The following is a 23,701-nucleotide window of genomic DNA, read 5'->3' as shown; positions in this document are numbered from 1 at the left end:
CAACAGTACACTGTTATTACCTATACCGTTTTATCATTAGGCAATTTCTTAAGAGAATCCAGGCAGTGATAGGTTTAACTTTCAAATGCAGAAACGATCAAAGACGTGGAAATGAAGCATCTACTTATTGTTATACTTTTTCTGTTTTTTGTTTATTTCACAAATGGCAATCACACCCACATTCATCTTGGTGTAATTCTAAACGATGTGGTATTTGATCTCGATTACGTTCATTTTAAACCTTCTATCGACATAGCTTTTGATGAAATTAAACGCCGGGTTGACAATGGAGAATATTTGAACTTTACCACATCATACGTCTTCAAAATCACCGACAATACCTGTGGTAGACCAACCATGGATGCTCCAGGCTTTGCGGCTGATTTTTACTACGACGAAAATGTCGCGGGATTCTTCGGTCCTCTTTGTAGCGGCGAGACCGCACCAGTTGCGGATCTTTGCTCTCATTGGAACATTCCCATTGTTTCTGGTGTGTCTACATCTGGAGCTTTAGATGATAAATCTAGATACAGAACTCTGACGCGAACATCGTTTAAAGCTTCAAACTTAGTGGACTTTATGGTGACTATATTTCGACGGTATAATTGGAAGAGATGTTCGATTATTTGGGACAGTAACCAAGCCTACTGGAGGACTGTTCTTACACCAAGTCTCATCAATATATTGGGACAAGACGGAGTAACGCTTAGAGACTTTGAGATGAACTCATTTGGCAGAGATATTAAAGCGATAATGGAAGCGGCAGTTGAAAAAGCAAGAAGTAAGTTTTTGTTAAGATTTTTTTTCTCTCTCAAAATGTGATAGGTTATACAACATGTTACACCTGCCCAGTGGCGGATTTAAGCTATCAGCAAGAAAATAGTTCCTGGGGCCCTCTTGTTATCTTAGCCCAACAAGCAAGACATAATAATTGTTATAAACATAATGTTGAGAGCAAGGGCCTAACCTGGTATATTCATGGGCAATCTTTTTATAACATATCATAATTGTTTTAAATTTTGTTAAATTTGAAATATTTCATGTACCATGTTATTATTTTGGACATTTGGATTTGGATTTGGAAGATACCTTCTCTTAAATAACAGTATTGCGAACCACCAGCATACATAACTCGATGTAGAGAGTCTTTCCTATTCAGAGGAAATATTGCAATTACACACCTTGTTGCCTTTTAACAATAACCATTGACACTAGCACATATCAGAGAAAATGTAAGAAAAGGATGGAGAACAGAATTATATCCTTGAGATAATCCCGTAGGTAATCCTGTTGCACCTATCATAGTCCTTTATTCTCAAGTGGTGGGTTAATCAACAATTAACAATGAGAGGAAATTCCTGAACCTAGTTCAGTTGGGGATGATTTGAAGTGACCGCCAATTATGACCATTTGATATTTAATACCAGCAATGTGAAAAAAAAAGAAATAATGTAGTGCCAAAATAATGTACCCTTTTACGGAAGGAGCAAAGTTTAACAAGTTATAACTTCCGCTTCTGAAGTACGAATGTCAGCGGCGAATGTCAGGTTATTATTTCCCAGTCTTTAAAAAAAAATTGCAGGCAGAGGTGGGAATCGATCTCGGTACCTCCAGGTTAAACAGCACTGTGGAAGACCACTAAGCCAACTAAATATCTGTTGTGAGATGTGTGACATTAATCTTTGATATTGCTTAAAGGAGTATTTCGTGATCCTAGCATCCTCTTTTTATGACATTTTTCAGTACATATCCACGAAAAAGCATATTCCCAAAATTTCAGTTGATTCCGATTTTGCGTTTGCGAGTTATGCATGATTATGTGTATTACACTGCTACATAGACAATACGTTGTAATTTCGTTCTGGTGCACCAGAACGAAATTCAAATTTCGCGATATCTTTGCTAAACGAATTAATCTGCAAGAAATATTTTGTACATAAACATTTAATATGTAGCCAGAGTATTCCAGTGATATGAAAATCTCAACTTTTTTTGAGAAAAGTGGGGGGATGAGGCTGTGGATCACGAAATGCCCTTTTAATGGAACAAATCGTGGAATTAAATCAGTAATAAAAGAAGTAGATTCTTATATAGCGGTCAAATTAGATAAAAGGGAAATATTTGTCCCTGCTCTAAAGAAAATATAGGTTAGAAAATTATCAAATAAATTTAAATTAAAAATTGAGATTTTATATTTCTTTCTTTCACGAGGCGGACAAACACTGACAAACACTGTATAAGCTAAAAATTCGACCCTTATCACTAGATCCTGTCATAGCTCAATGGTAGAGCATCAGACTGCTAATGTCAATATCGTTGGTTCGAGTCCTCCTGCCAGCAATGGTTATATTTATGATTTTAATACTACGCTACAATTTGTTCAATTTTTTCGTTTATTTATTTATTTATTTATTTATTTATTTATTTATTTATTTATTTATTTATTTATTTATTTATTTTTTTGTTTATTTATGTAAATAATTTGATATATTTGAAAGAGGTATTTGAGCAATTGAAATTTTGATTTTATAATCCTATGGGGTCATTTTGAACCCCATCCCCACCCTCCCAAATTGCCAAACGCACAAAACCTATGAGTTTGCATCATACATGTCATCATCATAAAAAAAAAACATTCTATGTATACCTGACGCCGCCGGCAGCCTATATTAATTTACTAGTCAACATTTGCATAGGAACCGCATAGATTGGAGATTATATATATACGTATTTATTAGTAATAGACAAGTAATATATATATATCGTGTGTTTGCGATTTATTCCGTAATCAATAAGTATGATGAACAAACGCATTTCTGGCAGAAGCACTCACAGCGTAGTGGTATTCGATCTCGACTGTTAATCAAAAGGTTGTGGGTTCGAACCCTGGTAGAATTTTAATTGGAATAAATTTGTTTTTCTTTTGTTAAGTAAGAGGTAATAATTATGGCAATAAATCCGCCGTATAAAACTGAACACAGCTCAATCCAGCCTCATACTATGAGTCATAGGCCTATATCATGTAAATGTATTATGTGATGCAAATGTTGACTAGGAAAAAAAATATCGCACGCCGGCAACTAGACTACTATACAAAAAAATAGTATCACATCTTTCCTGCTCAATCAATATATTATAATACTTGCAAATAGATCATAGTTTACTAATCTAATCCTGTAATATAGACCTGTTATATCACCTTTACATGGTTTGTTATGGTAGGGATTAGTGTCCGATCTCTGTAATGTAATGTAAATGAAGCATATTGATATGCAGGAAGAATCGATCAGGGTGCTATCTATTAGGAAAGATAAACACTATTCAAAATATCAATAGACAAGAAGAAAGGGATGTAGAGATTTGTAATTGAGTCATGCATGATTTAACAGAAGGTTCTTTCCAAAACCCAAACGTAATGGATGCAACTATGGGTTTGTGGGTGCGATATGGCACAATTATCATGAACAATAGCCGAGTAAATTATATGAATCCATAAAATGGAAAATATAAGAGTACAGTTCCAAAAACAGACAGAGGAGAAAAGATAAGCGATGGAGAAAAGGGAAGACTGAAAAAAAAGATTGGAAGGAAAAAAAAGGAAGAAAGAGAGAATGAGAGCGGGAAAGAGGGACAGGGAGTAAGGGTGACAACATATATTAGTTTTAAAGTGTTAAGAAAACAATCAAGATTTAGTTATGATATGTTATGATATTACACCATAAGAAATAAGTATCTTTTCAAATTAGACATGGTCAAATAATTACGAGATACTATACTTTGTCGTAAAGAGAGGAGAATATTAAATATTGGCTTTAATTTCTATGGACTGACCAATGTAAAATTCAAAAATACAAAATTCATTGTCAGTGTCACGTAACAATGGGTATTGATGGATGCCACGGTTGTTTAATGTGATCATTTTTAAGTTTTCTAACAAAACATTATTATATATAATGTTCAATTCTAGACATGGACAATACCAACCGCTATTACACTAATACACACATATGTTTTAGCTATTTTTAACATATATTTTCGTTTCTATATCTAACTATTCATCTTTTTTTTTTTTGTGGTAATTTTAATTCTATAAACTGTACATTTATGTGCAAATTGAGGGCGCTATGTATATTTGAAATTTAAATTACCCAAATAATACAAATTATTCCTTATATTTCATAACAGAAAGCTTTTTGAAAATTTCCTTGCCATTTGTTAGTCTTTTTCTGATGTTCTAATACCATTATACAAGTGTCTACCCCTTGTAAAGATGCAAACAAGATTTTAGATGAATAGCGCCATCATTGTTCACTTTTACTTAAAAATGACTATAGGTTTACATGCCATCAAACAACATGAGCTGCATGTACATATTTCGGTTGAACCGTGTTCCATTGTTAAGAACAATAGAAACCGGACGGAACCGCCCGGAAACGGCGGTCGAGTTTTGATGCAATCCCTAATTATATAACAGCTAATAGTGAAACCGGGAGTAAAACTGATATCTAATTTTATAGCAACCGGAATCTTAAGACTTAAGTCTAAATATATCTTCTACTTACTAGTTATTAACTATAACACATAATCTTAACTAGATGGCTTTCGCTTTTCAGAATGATCTACATTAACATTTGTTTCAAAAATGCAAAACTCTGTTGTAATTAGTAAGACGTAAGAAAGAGGCCGTTTAATTCCAGTCCAGGATCCACTTTACTGAGAGGGCTCCGCGGGCTACTTTGCCTCCGCACCTTCCTTAACGAAAGTTTGCATTTTTACATTCCTGAAGTTTCTATCACTGAGGTGCCACATTGACATACGCCGTCTTTATAGCCAAAAGCTAGCTGTATATAACATATGTGAGTGGACACGGCGAATCAGCCGTAAACCCGGCAAATTGTATTCTGAGTTAAAGTGTAAAATGTATGTGAAGGTCGTATTCATAGGTGTATCAATTCGTTGCGACAAGTATCTTATCAAACACTGTTTAAATCAATCAATAATACTACTGCTGAAGAGGATAATAAGCTTCTACCTATTTCTATAGAATAGTTCTTGTCTTTGTTTGCTTTGGCTAAATCCTGTTCAAGTGGTAGATAACAAAGCATTGTATTTTGTCTAGGTATGTATAATCAACAATGAACAATGAGAGGATATTTCTGAACCTCGTTGACTTAGGGATGATTTGAAATGACCGCCAATTATGACTGTTGGATATTTATTACCAGAAATGTAGAAAAAGAGACACATGTAGAATCGTTAAAAAATACAATTTTGTCGAAGGAACAGAGTTCAACAAATCATAACCCCACTTTTGGATATCGTTTGAAGTCAAATGATATACCATTTTAAAGCTTATGGTATATATTTTCTAAACACGAAATAAAACAAAATTGACCGGGGCCGACTTTACGGCTGATTCGCTGCGTCCAGTCACATATAGCTGTATATAGATGGGTCAGCGAAGTACTAAGCAACCATGTGCAATCATGTTGCTCCTTTTCTGTGTATTTTGGTTTAGTTGTCAAATGTTAACTTTAGATGTCATAAGTCTCGCACAACATGAGATATGCCACACGGACTAAAGATTTCACAAAAAGTAATGCTTCAAATTAATCGATCGTATTTAGAATATTTTAATATAGAGAGAACGATGGCTAATTTTGATACCCAAGTCCTCAAATGTCGTTCAATGTTAACTCAGTAGTGTTTAAAAAAAAATTAAAAGTTGCAGTTTACAAGGATCATTATTTTGGTTATTTTATGTCGCCTGTTACCACGAAATAAGCGTTAAGTCGCAAGTTGGTAGTTTCGAGACGTTCTAGCTTATGGTCATGTTTTTTATGCTGGGCACCAGTTGCGTAGCATGTGTATTTTTCAAACAAATCACATGCTTTTACAGGTTTGGTACTATAACTTCAAAAGTTTACATTAGAACCCAATAAAAGTATATATTCTGAGAGCATATACTCAGACGATTTCAGAAACAATACAATGGGAGTCATTATACAGGGTGACCCATATAATATACAGGGTGTAACAAGCAAAATGAGGATGAAAATATTAATTCAGTTAGGGGTGTCATCCCTCGACGTACATTGATAATGTAAAGTTTTGACACATGTTTAATATAGTTAACTTAATTGCCCACCCAGCCATATGGGACTTTTAGCGGTCAAGTACTTCAATTATGTAAATACAGGGTGGTCAAAAATCTATCAATATTTATATGAATTTCTTCAAAAGACCCCTTATCTGGCACTGGAGATGCAAATTTTCATGATTGAGGCATGTAACTAGATGTAAAATAAGCTCAACAATCCAGTTTTGAAAATTCGACAAAGCGTTTTCGTAAAAATGGACTTTTTGGATCAAAATTGAGCATGAGGGCGCTCTTTCAGATTTGTCGCAAACTTTCTTTGTTTTACTAGTTTTTAGTTTACTGAAGTAAAGAGCATGAAGAGGATCACAACCAAGGTCTGCTTAAGAAATTTGAGTCTTTTATCATGTTTCGTTTGCCCATAGCACCCTTTTGAATGTGGCCTACATTAAATCCCTATTCAAATACATAGAGGGCAACAAACTTTATTAATGTAGCAACAAGTAATTAGTAATTTTTAATTGTCTAATTAACACATACTGAGGCAATGAATGCTAAATATGATATTACTTGGCTGAGATCAAGTACAGAAGTAGAAATCCATCAATAATGTTTATTGAAGATCATGTGGCGGAGGATCACCATTGTACAGCACTGTGATCCTCCGCCACATGATCCTCCGCCACATGAGCCACCCCTGACTAATTAGACTTAACGAGTTACAGTAATTAGTACAAATGAAAATCATAACTTTTTGTTTCAGAAATTGAAAGAACAATTTCTAAGGAAAAAATAGTACTAAACAAGCTCATAATAAATATCAAATAAACAAGCTGTATGTAAACACGTCTTGATGAGTACGAATGCAACAAAGCCACCCTTTTTAGGTGCCCAGTATAAAAAACATGACCTTATAATTATGCTTTGGTGTTCTTTGTTTCACATACACCTGTTTCATCCAATAGTATGTCTATGTCCTTTGTGAATGGGGGCACAATGGGCTACTCACGAAGAACATACCACTGGCTTGTATAGGTGCTCGGCAAACAAAGAACATCAACACAGCAATCAGAATGTCTGGAAACTACCAACTTGCGACTTTTCGCTTATTTCGTGATAGCAGGTCATATATACACAAGCAATGCACAATTTAATAGTCCTGAGGTACAGGCGTATTTATACTGGCTGCATTGGATTTTGTGAATTCTTTATTTGAGTATTAAATGGTTTATTACTTGCTACCATCCATCGAGTTGGCTAAACTGACGAAGAAATATTCCTAAAAGCATTTGTACTCTAATGGGTATTTCTATATTATTATGGTAAGATGAAAAAATAACATTTCTCAAACCGTTTTAAAATGAAGATTTTGATTTACATAGTTATACATTCAATGTCGATTGTAAACATTTTATGACACATACCTTGTTTGGGGTGTTTTAATAATAAGAATTACACACGATTTTTGTGTAATCTTTTTACTTATTAGACAAAATATTTGAAAAATAAAAAGTGATAAATGATGCAGAAGCAATAAAAGGAAAGCATTGTGTGTTTTCTGGACGAGACGCCGGTTATTAAACATCAAAGTCTTCAAAAATCGTCAGCAGATGAAATCGGATGTGGGAGCAAGCACTTAAAAATAAATTTATTAATGTATTATGGTCTTGTAATAGCGATTAGTGTGCAGAAGGTTATAAACACTTCAAAAAAAGTAAGTTCCCCTTTACATTTGACCCTATATCTTAAAATAATTATGCGATTAGAATGGGTCTTCAGTTGGCACACGTTATCTGGCGTATTATACCAGAGAAGCTGATAAAAGAGGAGGTCGCTCGCTGCCCACATCAAATAAATAATGTGTGCATCCGCTTATTGATGGAAACAATGATCTAATCCGATTGATAAGCTAATACGATAAGTGGCTTTGCGAGTCACGACTGTCTAGCTCTAAACCGCGAAATATAATTTCTGTATTGTTTGGCATGACCGGCTGCTAAGTTTGACCCGAGATCCCTGTGAAAAAGACCCTCATTTTGGATCCAAATAGCATTTTTGGACACGTTTGGACACAAAACGGGAGTATATGGAGAAACTGACACGAGTTTGAATTACTGATTACACTAGTTTTAAGTTTCCGTAAACTGCCGCAAATATTCAAATGGTTATCATTTAAATTGCTTTTCCTTTACCCTTATATTAATTTTACTGGAAAATTAATTATGCTTGACTTTCCGTAACTTAACAAAACTTTTGATTTTTTTAATGGGAGTTGCGATATATACAATGCTTTTTCACTCGTTTAAAAATCATGGTCACCCTGATTAGTATTATTTTTTTAAAGAAAACAAGCATGATTTGGCTGCGAAAATGTACTTCCGTGTGTGGAATATTTTCTCCACTAAGAGAACTACCGAATCAGTCGAGCGTGTGGCGGATGAACAGATTACCACAAAGGAAGTTTCAAGTGGTATTTTAAGTACCCCAAACAAAGAAAAGTGAATGGAGGTTAACTGTGGGTAATCGGATTATATGTTCGAGCGATCTCCCCTTTTCTCATTTTCTCTGATTATACCAACACTGACTGAGAATTTTAACTTAACAAATACTTTCATGTATGACAGGGCTCATAATCATTATTAAATGAGGAATCAATATGAGCCCAGTCATACATGAAAGCATTTGCTGAGTTCAAATTCCCAGTCAGTGTTGGTATGATACGCCCGACGACGTGGACTAAGACCAATTTCAATCGTGTAATTATTTTCTGAAGATAAAGGGTAAATTGTTTTTGAAGTGTATATACAATAAAAATCGTGTTTGTGGAAACATTCCGCTAAAAATGACAGTGAACAAAACAAACTATGAAATAGGCTGGTCCGGGTTCTTTTAACAATTTTAATACAGAACTGCTTTTGATGTTTATTACTTTTTACAATACTGTATTTTTGTTGTTATTCTAAAGGTAAAGTTCAATCCATGTTTTTCTATTTTATATCTTCACAATGGCAGAAAGGACCACAATGGAAATATATCTTTGGCTTAACATGTTTAATAAAGCGAAATGAAATGAAATAAAATGATTTATAATGAGACATCACAACCGCATTAGAGAATGAATTTGGAGAAAACCTGATAATTATAAACACTCGCTGAGCAGCAAGACCTTCCCTCTAAGCTTTTAATCCGATAAGCTGATTATCTATTTGTTTTCATGAAGTGGAAGACATTCTGTGATGTATTACTGAACTCAATCATCTGAAATTACTGGAGCGTGAGCCACCCAGTCTGGTGGCTCAGCATAGTATTTTATTAACAGAAGGTTTTCTCCAAATTCGTTTCCTAATGGACACCATGAAACAGTTTGTTGGGGTTAACGAGAAAATGTACATGTAGTCATAGTTACTGGTAACATAATGAAGAACATAATCAACAACACATACGTTTCATGCTCTGAGCTGCGAAAGCAAAAATCAAAATCGAGCACAACCTATATTTAGAAACATGCAAAATGCATGAAGCGAAAATGATTTTTTCCCATAATACATAAAAACTCAGTATGTGTTGATATTAAGACGACTATTTTTCCTATAGGCTGCGTAATTCTTTTGATTTCTCACCTTGGTCTGGGGCGGACATTTTAAAAATGAATTTAGGAGAGCAGCAACGACATCACTTGCATTACATTCCAGATGTTAAATCTACATCATATGCAAAATTTGAGGAAATTCGCACAAGTCCATTTTATTTCAGGGCCATTTATCTATAACTGGTCTTTACATGTAGCCCTATGGAGAGAGTGCCCGTTGAGGGCGCTATAACCCCATTTTAGGAACAAAATGTGATTTAAAAAAACGGACTCGTGCGAATTTTCTAAAATTTTCAGGGTATGTAGTATGAACATGTAGACATATAATCAAGTAGTTGCCCTACCTGCTCTTCTCCGAAAAAATAAAAAGTCCTATACCTCAATGATAATGAAACTATTCTCTACAAATAACAGATACTCCTTTATTTGATCAAAATTATGACATTTATTAAGAAACGATGCAATAAAGCGTTTACAAGCGACCTTTATGGACATGTGAAAAGGAAAAATATGATATTATATTAATATTTCCATGCTTTTTTCTGCATTTGACGGATTTGGTTATTTAATATTTTTGTCAGGGTGGACATAATGTTACATATTCTGAACAGTTTATGTCATCACAGTATGGTGATCTTTAGGGACTGTGCAATAATTATAAGCCCTGGGAACGGGTAAATTTGGGAGAAAGCAATTTTTGCCGAGTTGAAAGGGGGGAACGGTTTTTGTCACATTTTATGGGACACAATACGGAAACGTTCTTCTCTCATTATATATCTAGACCGTTTTATAATGTTATGCAAATTGCACTGGAAACCCAAAATATTGGCATGTGCACAGAGGAGGGGACATTCTTGAATCTTCCATTGGCACTGAAAATCGGGGTCTCGTCACCACCGCGGTGCACGGTTCCTAAGACTGAGTAGACTAACACATTAATGGCTATCAATTGTAATCTTCAGCCACCACGGGTACATGGCGAACTTAGTTCTATGGTGATCACTAGGACTTCTCCCGACGGAAGGCATTTGCGGTCTGCTTGTTTGAATTTCGAAACGGAAAATCACCGCCACCTTTTTGGAAATCTCCATTGCAAGAAGAACGTCTCACTACTGTGTTTTGGGGTGGTTGTCCTCTGTTATGGAAATAGGATAACGCAAAATTACACATTTGCTGTCATCAAGCGCACTGATCATGTTAGAAATGTAAGAATCTATGCCCGCACCACTCCAGTAACCATCACTGAGCCTCTTATCGACACTCACGATTCCTGGGTCATGCAGGAAGATGAACTTCTATACCCATCGCATGGTTAAAGGAGACCTGGACGACAAATAACAGCCTGCTATTGTAGTTGTCTTACATACGGAAGTTGCAGAAGGTGCCAAAGCTCACTACCATTCGCAAGATGATGTGAACTACCAAATCGCCGCAACAGTTTAAAATAGTTGCTAACCTTAAGGGAAGGGGTATGAACGTTTGGACAGTATTTATTGTGGGACATTAGAGCACATCAGACATATCGAATTGCATTCTGAATACAAAGAATGTCCTTCTGATATCAAATAATTTAGATTTTTTGAAATTCGCAATGTAATACGCATTTTATGGCAAATCATTAAAATTTGATATTTTTGATATATAACAGTACTTGAAGTACACTTTATAAATCTGATGATTTATACTTAAAGTGTATGTAGGTGGGATGAAAAGCCGACGATCAATTGAAAATTTTGTCCTTTCGTATTGAAGATATGGATTTTTCCCCAAAACACCCAAAAAAATAGGTCTTTTCGGGAAAAAATCCATATCTTCGATATAAAAGGTCATCATTTTCAATTGATCGTAGGCTTTTCCTCCCATCTACATACACTTTAAGAATATATCATTAGATTTATCAAATTTATTTCGAGGACTGTTATATACCAAAAATTTGAAAAATATCAAATTTTAATAATTTGTCATAAAATTTGTATTATATCGTGAATTTCAAAAAATGAAAATTATTTGATATCAGAAAGACATGCTTCGTATTCAGAATGCAATTTGATACGTCTGAGGTGCTCTCATGTCCCACAAAAAATACTGTCGAAACGCCATAAACGCTCATTCTAGATCTCTGAAGAAGTTATTACTTTGTCATATTATCGGGTCTTTATTATTTTAAGAGTCCTGTTTTATTTTAAGCATTTAAACCTTAAAGCAATATACATTGGGTCGTTTGTCACTCAAATCTATTAAAGTAACTGTGAAAATTGCGTTTGAAGTTTATTTGTCTATTTTTTTTTCTTGTTTTTAGTAATACAATAAGCCCAAATTTGAAGAAATAGTCAGCTTATGTAAGAATGTAAAATGGAGTACTGAACGCTAATTTTGCTCTAAATAAAAATGACCAGTTTTGCTCTGTACGACCACGTCACTTATGGCCCCGCAAATAAATGTCTTCTTTTCACTTCACGTGTAATTGGAATCAATAAAGCCGCATATTCATGCATCAGAGTATTGCCTTTTAGTCGTTAGCTAAATAAATTCACGTTATTACCATTGAAGGTTCGATCATTTTACTTCGTATGTATTGAAGTGGTCTGGATATGAATCATTGGCGTTATTCGAAGTATTCTTATTATTGCTTCATCATTTAGGGCTGTGCAATAATTATGAGCCCTGGGGGAGGGTAAAATTGGGGGGAGGGGCAAGAAATTTTTGGCCAGCCGAGATGGGGAGGCAAGCGATTTTTGGCACACATTCATGGGGCGCGTTTTAAATAACGTACGGAAACAATTTAATATGCAAATTTTCCTGCTGGCTGTCCTAGCAAAATATATCTAGACCATATAAGGTTTGAAAATTGGGATCCCAAAAATGGCATGTGCAAGGGGGGGGCAAATATTTTTGGGCGGGCCGAGAGGGGAGTGGGCAAACGATTTTTGGCAGGCCGAGGGGGGGGCAAGCGATTTTTGGCGGGCCGTTCGGAAATTTTACCCCCCCTCTTCCCGGGGGCTCATAATTATTGCACAGCCCCTTATTAGCATTTTAGGAAATACATGAATTATAAAAACCTCACAGAAAGTAACGCAGCTGTTATAAATACGTCGCTGAGGCAGGTCAATGCAGTTTTAAGCCTATTTTGACCATTTTATAAGTCTCAAAATTATAGATTATTTTTACCCAATGTTTTGTTAAATGGATAAATACAGTCTGTTTTATCTTTTGAAGCTATAAGCTTAAGTTAGTCTATTTAAGCTTAAGTGCAGTGTCGTGTGGATTGTATGCAGGCCATGCTGGCAGAGCATGCATGATCATTGAGAGTGAACTTTTGTCTTTTTGATACCTCACTCGTCCAATTTCGTTCAGCGTTAACAACCTGTCATTATCTTTGCTCTTGATTCAAATCAATACAATGTACTGCAACTTTTAAAGTCAGAGGTTTGTCTTTAAAATACTGATGTGTTATTAGTATTGAACGAAATTGGGCAAAAGGGGTATCCAAATGCGCATACATAAACCACGTGTCATTCTATGTTAAAACATTGTGAATACTATTAATAGTTTTGAATCTATAGAAGTGCTTGTAACGGTTGCGTAACTTTTTATGAAGTCATCTACTGCATTACAATGATTACTGCGTCCACTAACATGATTGCATCGTGCAGGATTTGGTTCAATTATAATACTAGGTAATAAAATTCTTTTGACGGTCCAGGGCTAGCTACCAGTCATGTCAGTGATAACCGCATAGGAGTAAAACTATATTTGATTAGAAATGGCTTTTAAGCCATTTAAAAAATAAAGGATAAGTCAATAGTAAATTGCCATTACCCAGCTATACTATGCCATAGTCGATTTTTGATAAATAAAAGCATGTTATTAATCATGATGAAAGCATTCAGTTGAACTCGAAATTATACTGATATTTAAAACATCAAAATACTAGTATAAAATTGTTATGAAAAAGTTTATATAATTATATTAGTGACAGTAAAAGTAAAGTGTACGTAGGCTTATATTATTGAATGCAACATATCATAATGTCATAATTATATTGGCACTTCAATACTGAACAATTCTGATTTTAGAATCTACCAGTTTATTAATCGCGAAAGTCCGAGTTAAAAATCGACTATGAACATTGCATTTTTAACAGGACTTTGACCGGGGACTTAGTCCCTTAACACACACTGCCAATCATACTTGTTTATCAATCCAATTTAACCGCAAGCAAGTACACGAGGCGCTCATGCACTTACTGAGAGTTTAATGTTCCCGCCAACACAAAGGCCGCATAGTTGTGTACCATGTAGTTATTAATGGTAATGGCAGGTGCCCGGAGGATTTAAACCATAACGAGATCTGGGCGACCAATCACAAGCCAGATCCATTTAAAGATGCATTACATCATGGCCAATTTTAGTAGGCCCGAAATCAGACAATCTCATCCATTGACAACCGCGTTCCAGGGTCTATGGTTAAACATGTTAACCGCAATCCAAAGTCAGTAGTCCACTTTTGAAAGTCCATTATTTTGAAGAAACAAGGCTTTTTGGTGTACACCAAAAAAGTTAAGGTTTTTTAAACATACGTAATGCGTGTATATACTATATAGTATTGCTTGTATTAAGTAGGTTCAATGTGTTAGAATTATCAGGGCAGTATTCATAATAATTATTGTTGATAACGCACGCGCCAAAGACACGCGTGACAAGATACATCTGTCCACCTCGCATGCCGACGCGCGATCATTGTACGCAGTGTACTCGTAGGATATACGCGAGTGAATAAACATGAATACGCATTTCCTCGCCTGCGCACGCACATAATGCTGAATGCATGACTTACTGAACAGTATACGCAATGACATACGCGAGTGTATACACATACATACGCACCCCGCAAACGGCGCACGTATATAATAATCAACACAAGACTTGCCAAACCTTGTACGCATATGACATTTACTAGTGCATACACATACGCACAAACATCTCCAACACATTTTACTTGTAACATTTAAACGCCCAAAACGCATTGCGCATTATAGCCTAAGCATACTATTCAAAATGCGAAACGTATGCGAACACAGTACGCGTATATGACAATCAAGTGTGCTTACGCACAAACATGCGTAGTACATAATTTGCCTCTCGTTATAAAAGGTCAGCAGACCTTGCTCGTCCTTCAACATGTTCGAGGGGAGTATGCCGATTTAATTTGGTTACGTAATGTATCCTTTCAAAGCAAACACTATGGACCATAAGAGCCTCGTCCAATGGCACAGTCCAATAACCTCAATTACATAATCATAGCGCAAAATTTGACCCCAAGTTGAGTTTTTGTACCCAAATCTTCAAAGGTCATTCAATGAATGTATAAATGTATTGAGGTTTAAGAACTGTTCCCCTGATAGATCAGCATGTTGTGAATCCTAGTGAAATGAACTGGAAATTGTGTCATTGTAAAAGTTCTAATGTTGTCCTCGAAAGAGACAATTATATGCTTCGCTATGCATCTGTGTGTTAAAACAGGCTCACTTTGTAAACTATTATGAAGGGAGAAAAACGCATGTCTGGTTGTACATAACTCGTGAGCGAGACAGGCTCTATAATAATGTAACATTAATGTTTCACATTCCTTTACCCCCCCCCCCATCAATGTTTAAGCAAACACTTGACTAAACGTCATTTCATTTGAAAGTTATTACTTGTTTATTAAGAATGCAAATGAAGTGCTAAAACCTTAACATTTTGCTAACACCCATCCTCCCCTCCCCTCCAATCAATGTTGGGTTCTACTAGGCTCCCGTGTAGGATTCAAAATTGCAGAGTCCGAACACGGAGGCTGATCATAAGACCCAGATCAACATTGTTACGGGGGAAGGGGGGGGGGGGCGAATACGGTTCATGGTCCTCAAGTATCCCAAGACTAGTTTCTGTACCTTGCGTTTGGTTTACAATTTCATATGCGATGGTAATGACATTTGAAAAATAAATAAAAAACTTGACGATGATTCGAACAAGGGATCTCTAGATTATTATCATCATCATCATCATCACTACCATTGTCAAAGGAATACATTTCTTAAATCACATTTTTAAACTTCGAGCCTGGTTTCCACCAAAAAATATCAACTACCAGATAAGGCTCAAATGAAAATAAAGTGGACTATGTATAGTCCATTTCGAAAAAATATTTTGTTGGGAGTACGGTGACTGAAAAGATCAGTTGTGAAAATCTATCAATTGTGCACACATTAATTAAATCAGAGTTTTAAGCTTTTAAGCATTTAAAATTTAAAAATACAATATCCAGAGTATGCACAATGGGCAAGTGGACTACGGTGTAGTCTATTACTCAGCAAACATTATGGTATTGGCCCGATATAGGGTTCATTCTGGCTCGTAATGGCTACTATCGGACACGGAAACCCTGTTCCACGCCAATACTGGCCCAACGTTATGTTGCCGAATTGTAAAATTGCCATAATTGGACCGATACCGGGCCAACCATGAAATTGATTAACTGGCCAGGTGTTGGCACGATCCAAATGGCCCGGTATTGGTACGGTAAAGGGTCCTGGGATTACCCATAGCGCCTAGCGGCGCACCTACTTCCACTCTCTTTTGGAACCCCATGAATAATGTCATGTATGATATTTTGTCTGTAGAAATCTATCTAAATCGAATCTAATCTTAAGGTTTTGACAAGTCATAGATGGTTCTTGTCATAGCTAATCGTTCATTCAATGCTAGTTTACCTTTATTTGTCGGTTGTGATCGATCTTTTTGCATTTAGCGGGATTTGTATGTATTTGAAATTCCCGCTGGTTCGCGGGTGCAGAATTCTGCTCCCTGTTTACCAATTTGTGTGGTAATTTCCCATATAGGTGTTTTATTTTTCATTATGCAAAATTGGCAAAAAGGAAGAAAATGGGCAGTGTTGATTAATATGACCCTCCCTTCGGTACGGACCGATTCCTTCTAATTGACTAACATACTAACATGTGACCTTTTACCATTAAGAGGTTATGTTCGGATTCATCACTTGCAAAGTATGTGAATATAATAAATCCATGTGCGTATGTGTTAATGGGACAAATAAATAAATAAAAAAATCCCCACCCCAATGTTTAGGGATGAAATTTGACCCTCACACTAAAAGGCTGGCTACGCTGCTGACAAGGAAGCAATTTTCCCCATAGTTCTGAGATCCAAATTATCTCCCACTATATTTTTCCTTTAAAGCTATATTGTAACATTTCCATAAAAATAGATTGGTATTTCTTTTCCATAAAATGTTAGCTTTCATTGTCAGCATATATGAGACGATAAATACACTCTAGCGGCTAAAAACAATACATTATTCTCTAATTACAATGGTGTAAAAAACTGAATTTTGAAAACTATTGAGGGCGTCCTCCTCAACAAATGTTACAGGAGGCTTTGATTAATTTAATTTTTGTTCTGTGTTTCTTTCTGTTCTTACTTCACACAGTAATTCTTCTGGTTGTAATTGGACCTATTGTACGGCAACTTATGTTACAAGGATATGACATGGGACTTATCAACGGGGAATACGCATTCTTCAGTTTTTATCCTTTCAACAATAGGTTTATATTTGGCGATGACAACTGGAAGCAGGTATACATATGCGTAATTCGCCGTAATTTATGCATACCTACGAATACCACCCTATTATAAACCGCTCCTATTTACCACATGTAGTATCTTACGGCAGTCGCCGAGCGCGGGGAGCGATCTCAACACCGGTTTAAAAAAAAATCGATAACCTCGCCCTCTATAGTTATTACATCACAGATGGATGGTTTATAGTAATGTGGGCTTCGTCAGTATGCGAAATTACGAAAATAACAAAGACCAAAATATTGTCACAGATATATTTTGATTGTTAACGATTTTACTCTTTACACTTTTGTTTGCAACAACCTGCTTAACTTTATTATTACAATTAAGCATATCACCAAAACTGTTCATCTTCATAAGTAGAAGTTTAAACACATATCAATGTTCGATCAATAACTTGCATTACGTCGTATTTCGCACGGAATTAACGCACATATATTTTTGCTGTTCAAATAAACACATTTTGACTTTCAGAATGACGACCGGGACGAGGATGCTAAGTACGCCTACCAAGCGCTGATGAACTTTCAACTGTATGAACCAGATACCGCACAATTTCGAGCTTTTAAACAAGAATACACATTGCGACAAGTACGGGACTACAACTTCAGTCGTCCCCCCGGTGATGACGTAAGTATATACAGTGTGGAGACCTAATGTGGGCCCTATAAGGCCAAAGTTCCGTGACAACCACCTCTGTGGGAGTGTTAGCTACACCAACTGTGGGGTCACAAGCCCTGTGAAATTTGACATAAAAGAATCATCAAGAGCAAGGATAGATGTGAGTCCCTCCCGAAGGCGAAGCGTGTCCTTTTCAAGAAATACAAATTATAGCAAAAACAACAAAAATTAAAATACAATATGGCTTGAATAATAAAAATGACGAGTTTGGTTTCAAAAGGCTGCTTTATGTTAAATTCATTTGGTCACCTTTTGCCCTACAATAGTTCTATATTTAGGCTAGTGAAAATTCCCCATTAGTGGTACCGACACCGTCACTGCCTACAGGGGCGCAACCAGACCTGACCTTCCGGGGGGCAAGATTGAAAAATTTCCCAATTTTTGACCAAAAGTTTTAGTATTTATGTGCGAGCGGCTTGCCGCGAAGCGATAAACGGATGGGGTCCTGGTTTTGGGCATATTAGAAGCTAAAAAATCAGTGTTTCAGAGTACAAATTTCACAATGAAAGTAGTATAGATCTTCTTTCCTCTATCTTTCCCTTTTCTCTTCTCCCTTCCCCTTTTCTCTTCTCCCTTCCCCTTTTTCTTCCCTCTTTTTTCTTTTCTTCTTTCCCTTTCTCTTTCCTCTTTTGTCCCCTTTTTTTCTCTTCTCCTTCCCCTTTTTCTTCCATCTTTTTCTCTCCTTCACCCTTTTCCCCTTCCCAATTTTTTGCTCTTCTTCCCAGTTTTTTTGTGTCCGGGGGCAGCTTGCACCCCCACTGGTTACGCCACTAACTGCCTACAAACCCACAAACGCCAATTAATTCTTATGTTATCGACATTATTCTACAGTTTGGCTACTTATCCGCTGCAATGTATGATGCGGTGATTTTGTATTCACTGGCTGTTAACCAAACACTGGCTGAAAACGGTGATGTCAGAGATGGAATGGCGATGACACGAAAAATGTGGAATAGGACGTTTGAAGGTAACTGTAACAGTGAATTTTAACTTCTCTAAAAAACCATTCAACATTTAATTTAGTATAGTGTAAACCTTTGGTCACAACACACACAAAAATTGGGAACCTGGTATTTTCAGTCGACACTTTGACTCCGTAGTAGCGCAATAATCATCATCAGTGTCGTCATCATCATCATCACCATCGACGTCATCGTCGTTGTCTTCATATTCATTCAACAACAGCAGCAGCAATAATTCAATTAGACTTATTTTATTTCACATTTTGTACTTTTAGGTGTCTATGGTACGATCAAAGTAAACGACAACGGGGACAGAGATGGGGATTATTCCATGTGGGATATGGTGGATACAGAGAATGGCGTCTTTAAGGTAAAAGTTTACTCTGGTAATAACAATCTAATTAATGGACACTAACTCTATCTATTGATTGATACATTTCCTACCAAATGATAAGAGAAGGTAAGAAATCCACTGTGTCAATCTCGTTGAAGTCCACAACAATAATAACCGATCCATTTTGATACAATGTTTTGAGAGGAAGACGCCGAGTAAGTCTTAAAATAACAGTAAGGTTTCAGTTCCGCCGGCAATTTGGTGGTTGAGTTCAGAAGGTCAAAGGTGATGCTGCTGCTAGACGCTAAAATATCTAGTCTTCTAGAGATTCAGTCTCAGAAACGGAAAAAGGGATCTCCTGAGACCGTGATGAGCTAAATACTTGGATATATGGTTGGAGAAGTTGGTGACAAGAGCAAAGAGCGGAAGAAGAATTCAGAGCATTGCACATTCTCAACGGACACTGAAAAAATTGCCAAACAACTGTTGATAGGAGCTGCGACCATTAACAGTACTCACCAATATTGAAAGGCTTTATATGATTGCTACAACTAAAATGCTAAGCTAGCACTAGCTCCGTTGCTGGACCACAGATGACACTCCAATTCCCGTCACCACACCTCCGGATGTGCACAGATATGGATAGAGGAGGAACAATCAAAGATAATCTATTTATGTAATTTGTATTAATCATTCTTATATACTATGGAGTAATTACCTTCAAGAGGAAATGCGTGGCTTAGCTAAGCATCACAACCAAGACATCATGAATTAGATTACATGAGCATAATAGTCCACCCAGATGGGCCAATTAGACATTATGATATCTGTCGTGGATATCTGGTATGTGGTATCATCATCATCAGCATGATCAGCAAGGAGGAATAAAGCAGCCATAGCAGTTGGAGGCATTGGAATTTTACTGAGTGCGAAGACGAAGGAGACAATTCGCTCCTGCAATTGCATAACACCCATGATTATATGTGCTGCCTTTGGAGGAAGTCCTAAAACCACCATCATATTAGCACATATTGCCCAACTGAAGTTTGTAATGAGAAAGAGTCAGAAGACTGAATAATCTCAACGGCTACTGGACTTTTGATAGAAGCTGCGACTCAACTTGACTCAACAATCCTTGTACGCAGGAAGTGGATTAATAGTAATCTAAATTGTTACACCTACAACTCGTTCGTAATGAGAAAGAGTCAGAACACTGAATAATCTCAACGGCTACTGGACTTTTGATAGAAGCTGCGACTCAACTTGACTCAACAATCCTTGTACGCAGGAAGTTGATTAATAGTAATCTCAATTGTTACACCTACAACTCAAGCATTGGATCTGATCACCGGGTTGTTACAGCAAAAGTACGTCTCAGCTTGTGATCAAACGGCAAGACATCTGGAGATAACTGGAGGGTTTTGGTACAAGAGACGCAACAACAAGACATGTGTATAGTTAAGGTACAAAATAGATGCGCAGTGTCGTACAACGTAAAAGTGGGTGCAACGAAGATGCTACATTCACATATCAATGCTTCATACAGGAGGTTACAAAAGAGGTGATACAAAAGGCCCACAGACACCACAAAGAGACAACCTTGAGTGATTCCAGAATTGAGAGTGCCCAGCCGAAGTGCATAAATCATATCTGAAGGATACCCACAAATGTACTGGTATATGAAGATCATGGAAGGAAAGCTGCCAAGAAAGGTCAGGTCAAAGGGGACACACATAGTGTTACACTACATTCTTGGTATTCCCATGTTTAACAGCTAATCGGGAATCCACCAGTCATCACCGATGAGGATAAGTTGATAGAGCATGCCGCTGGTGCATCCGGAATTTGATATACGAACAGATGCCTTCGATCAGGAAGTGTATGAGGCAGTAAAGCAAGTCATCAATAAAGAAAAAAGGGCAAGTGTCGATAAAATCTGACCAGAAGTTCTCAAGAGTTTCAATGAGGATCAATTGAAACTCCACTTGTGTAATCTATTCACAATCTCACCCCAATCCCCTAAAGCTGCGATCTCATAGGGCAAGAACTGGTAATAGTGTATAGTTGTAGACCTACATCAGACTATTACTCAACAGAACCCTGGAATTATGGAAACTTTCGGGCCTCATAACTTCCAAATTGTTGGTCAAAGTATATAAATGTATACATATTTAGAATGGAAATGACTTGATGAATCTATCTATGAGGCCAAATTTGGGCGAAAATGCAGTTTTGGAGAAAATCCCGCAAAACTGGTTTTTTGGTCCAAATTTTACGGTCACCGTAACCAAAAAATTCTTGAGTCAGTTATTTGATGTCGAATATATTACCGATTTTACGTCACCATACATGGCATGAAATAGATTAAATAACAAATACTTGTTAGAATATTATGCAAAACTTGCAGAAACGACAACAAGCCATCCATTCTCCTTTCATAAGTTCGCGCAGTCACCACACGCCTCGGGCCACGCGCAAACATCCATCCTGTTAAACAATTCATTAAAAAAAATGTCATACTTATAACAACTACTAAAATTAATATTATTTTATTAAAGCCACTACCATTCACGCTCTTACAGGAAGTACTCTACTTATTTGGCTACAAATGTTTCAACAATAATCACAGCAAATATAAAATACCTTAAGAATTTATATTTCACTTTCCCCGAGTTCTTTCCAGGTCACTAATAGACCACCGGAGGCAGTAACAAATGAAAACAATAATTAAATTCGGAGTGTCACGAATTCAATAATATATACGTTATATAGAGCTACACAAAGCTGTAATGCATTAACGATTTTATAATCTAATTATGTATATAGTCATACGTAGCGGTAAACGTAAATAAGCTAGAAAGCAAAATACTTGGTACACTCGCCGGAGCGCTTTTACTGTGTCAACCAGCGTCTTCAGCAAATGTTATAGCTCTGTAGATTTATTGCTGCTAGTGATGTTGTTGAGACACCTTCCATGCCGTCACAGATATAAATGACGTAAAACAAGAAGATATTACCAGCAAAAAGTTGGGTGTGCGATGAACAGCCCACGTAGCCAGTTGGAAGCGAATGCTTACATGAAACACTTTGAATGCATTGCTCTATATATATAGCGTCTGCTCCTCACCTACCACGTACGTGGTATCGTTATGTGGATGACACCTTCTGCGTAATTAAATCGGCGCATATAGAAGACGATAACATCAATTTAACAACTCTTCCTATACCTTTGTACAGGAGCCAACCGTTGTTAAACCGTGATGAACCCACACTTTTACTGTAGCGTATACGCGAACGCGAGCGAGACTACGCGTTACGCGAGAGCGCGTACAATTCGTCATGCCTGGAACCTTTGTGCGTATGCCAGCTTACAAGTTGAATTCAGTATTTTTCAGGTAGCGGCTAAATATTGCCGTTTTATTCTGTAGTTTTATTGCTGATATCAAAAGAGAAATCATCGAAGTTTTTGTAAGGCTGAGTGGCAATGATTAACTGACATTCCTCGTAAAATAATCGTGAATTATACGATATTTAGCTTCTTTTCGTTGTTGAAAGGGATTCAATCATGTTTCACACCGTTTTTCATCACCGTTTAACAACTCGCGTCCGGCGCGTCTGCGTGGTTTACTTCGCTCGGGCAGCTAAAGCTGCCCTCGCGAAGTAAACCACGCGGCCGCATCGTTGTTAAACGGTGATGAACAACGGTGAAACATGATTGAATCCCTAAATAACATCCGTTAAAGACGCCCGTGAAAGAGCTCCGGTGAGTGTACCAAATTTGAGTAGCGTAGAAGTATAGGAGAGATCCTCTCTGGAGAGAGTTACAGGTTGAATTATAAGGGGGGTTGGTTTTACGTGGAGGGGGGGTAAAATTATATTTTTTGGATTGTGTGTTTGGGGTTTTTTGGGGGGGTGACAACCCCATGCCACTCCCCCAAAGACCACATTGATGAACGGAAATAATTATCAAGATAAAGAGGTATACCCCAAGATAAAGAGGCCTTAATTTTCTCTGGGTATAGTGGTCACTGGGGATGTGTTTTGTTTTAAGGAAGGCATAGCTGAGGTAAATTGTTTATCAAAAAGGGACTGCAAATAAAGCAGACTATTTATCAATTAACCTGTTTCGATTTTGATTCAGAAAATATGATACATCAGTATTTTATATAATTCGTACATCCCTGGCCATAATTTTGGAATATTATGGGTCACTCTCAGTTAATTGACGCAGCAAATAAAATTACGTTTTGCGCAGTCATATTAAACACACAATTATGAAGATATTTATGAAATAATATGCGTGTCGTATTTTGTTCATTGAATCAACTTTGGATGATAGTAAAAGAAGAGGAACTGGTAATTTGTAAAAACATATTTATAATCAAATCAATCATTCCGACA

At 36.7% G+C, this 23,701-nt stretch overlaps 1 protein-coding gene across 1 annotated transcript in view; it reads left to right on the top strand.

Annotated features, from left to right (window-relative positions):
• Window positions 1-357: 357 nt before the first annotated feature.
• The window catches only part of LOC140143416 (atrial natriuretic peptide receptor 1-like), a 45,063-nt gene continuing 21,719 nt past the window's right edge, over window positions 358-23,701 (top strand). Inside the window, exons 1-5 of the mRNA XM_072165271.1 lie at window positions 358-781; window positions 17,175-17,320; window positions 17,798-17,953; window positions 18,836-18,971; window positions 19,242-19,336. Of these exons, the coding sequence (XP_072021372.1) occupies window positions 358-781; window positions 17,175-17,320; window positions 17,798-17,953; window positions 18,836-18,971; window positions 19,242-19,336 (957 nt within the window). The remainder of the gene's footprint in view (window positions 782-17,174; window positions 17,321-17,797; window positions 17,954-18,835; window positions 18,972-19,241; window positions 19,337-23,701) is intronic.

Source organism: Amphiura filiformis, unplaced genomic scaffold, assembly GCF_039555335.1.
Source record: "Amphiura filiformis unplaced genomic scaffold, Afil_fr2py scaffold_21, whole genome shotgun sequence".
Lineage (NCBI taxonomy): Eukaryota > Metazoa > Echinodermata > Ophiuroidea > Amphilepidida > Amphiuridae > Amphiura > Amphiura filiformis.
This window is presented reverse-complemented; position numbering and strand designations above follow the sequence as displayed.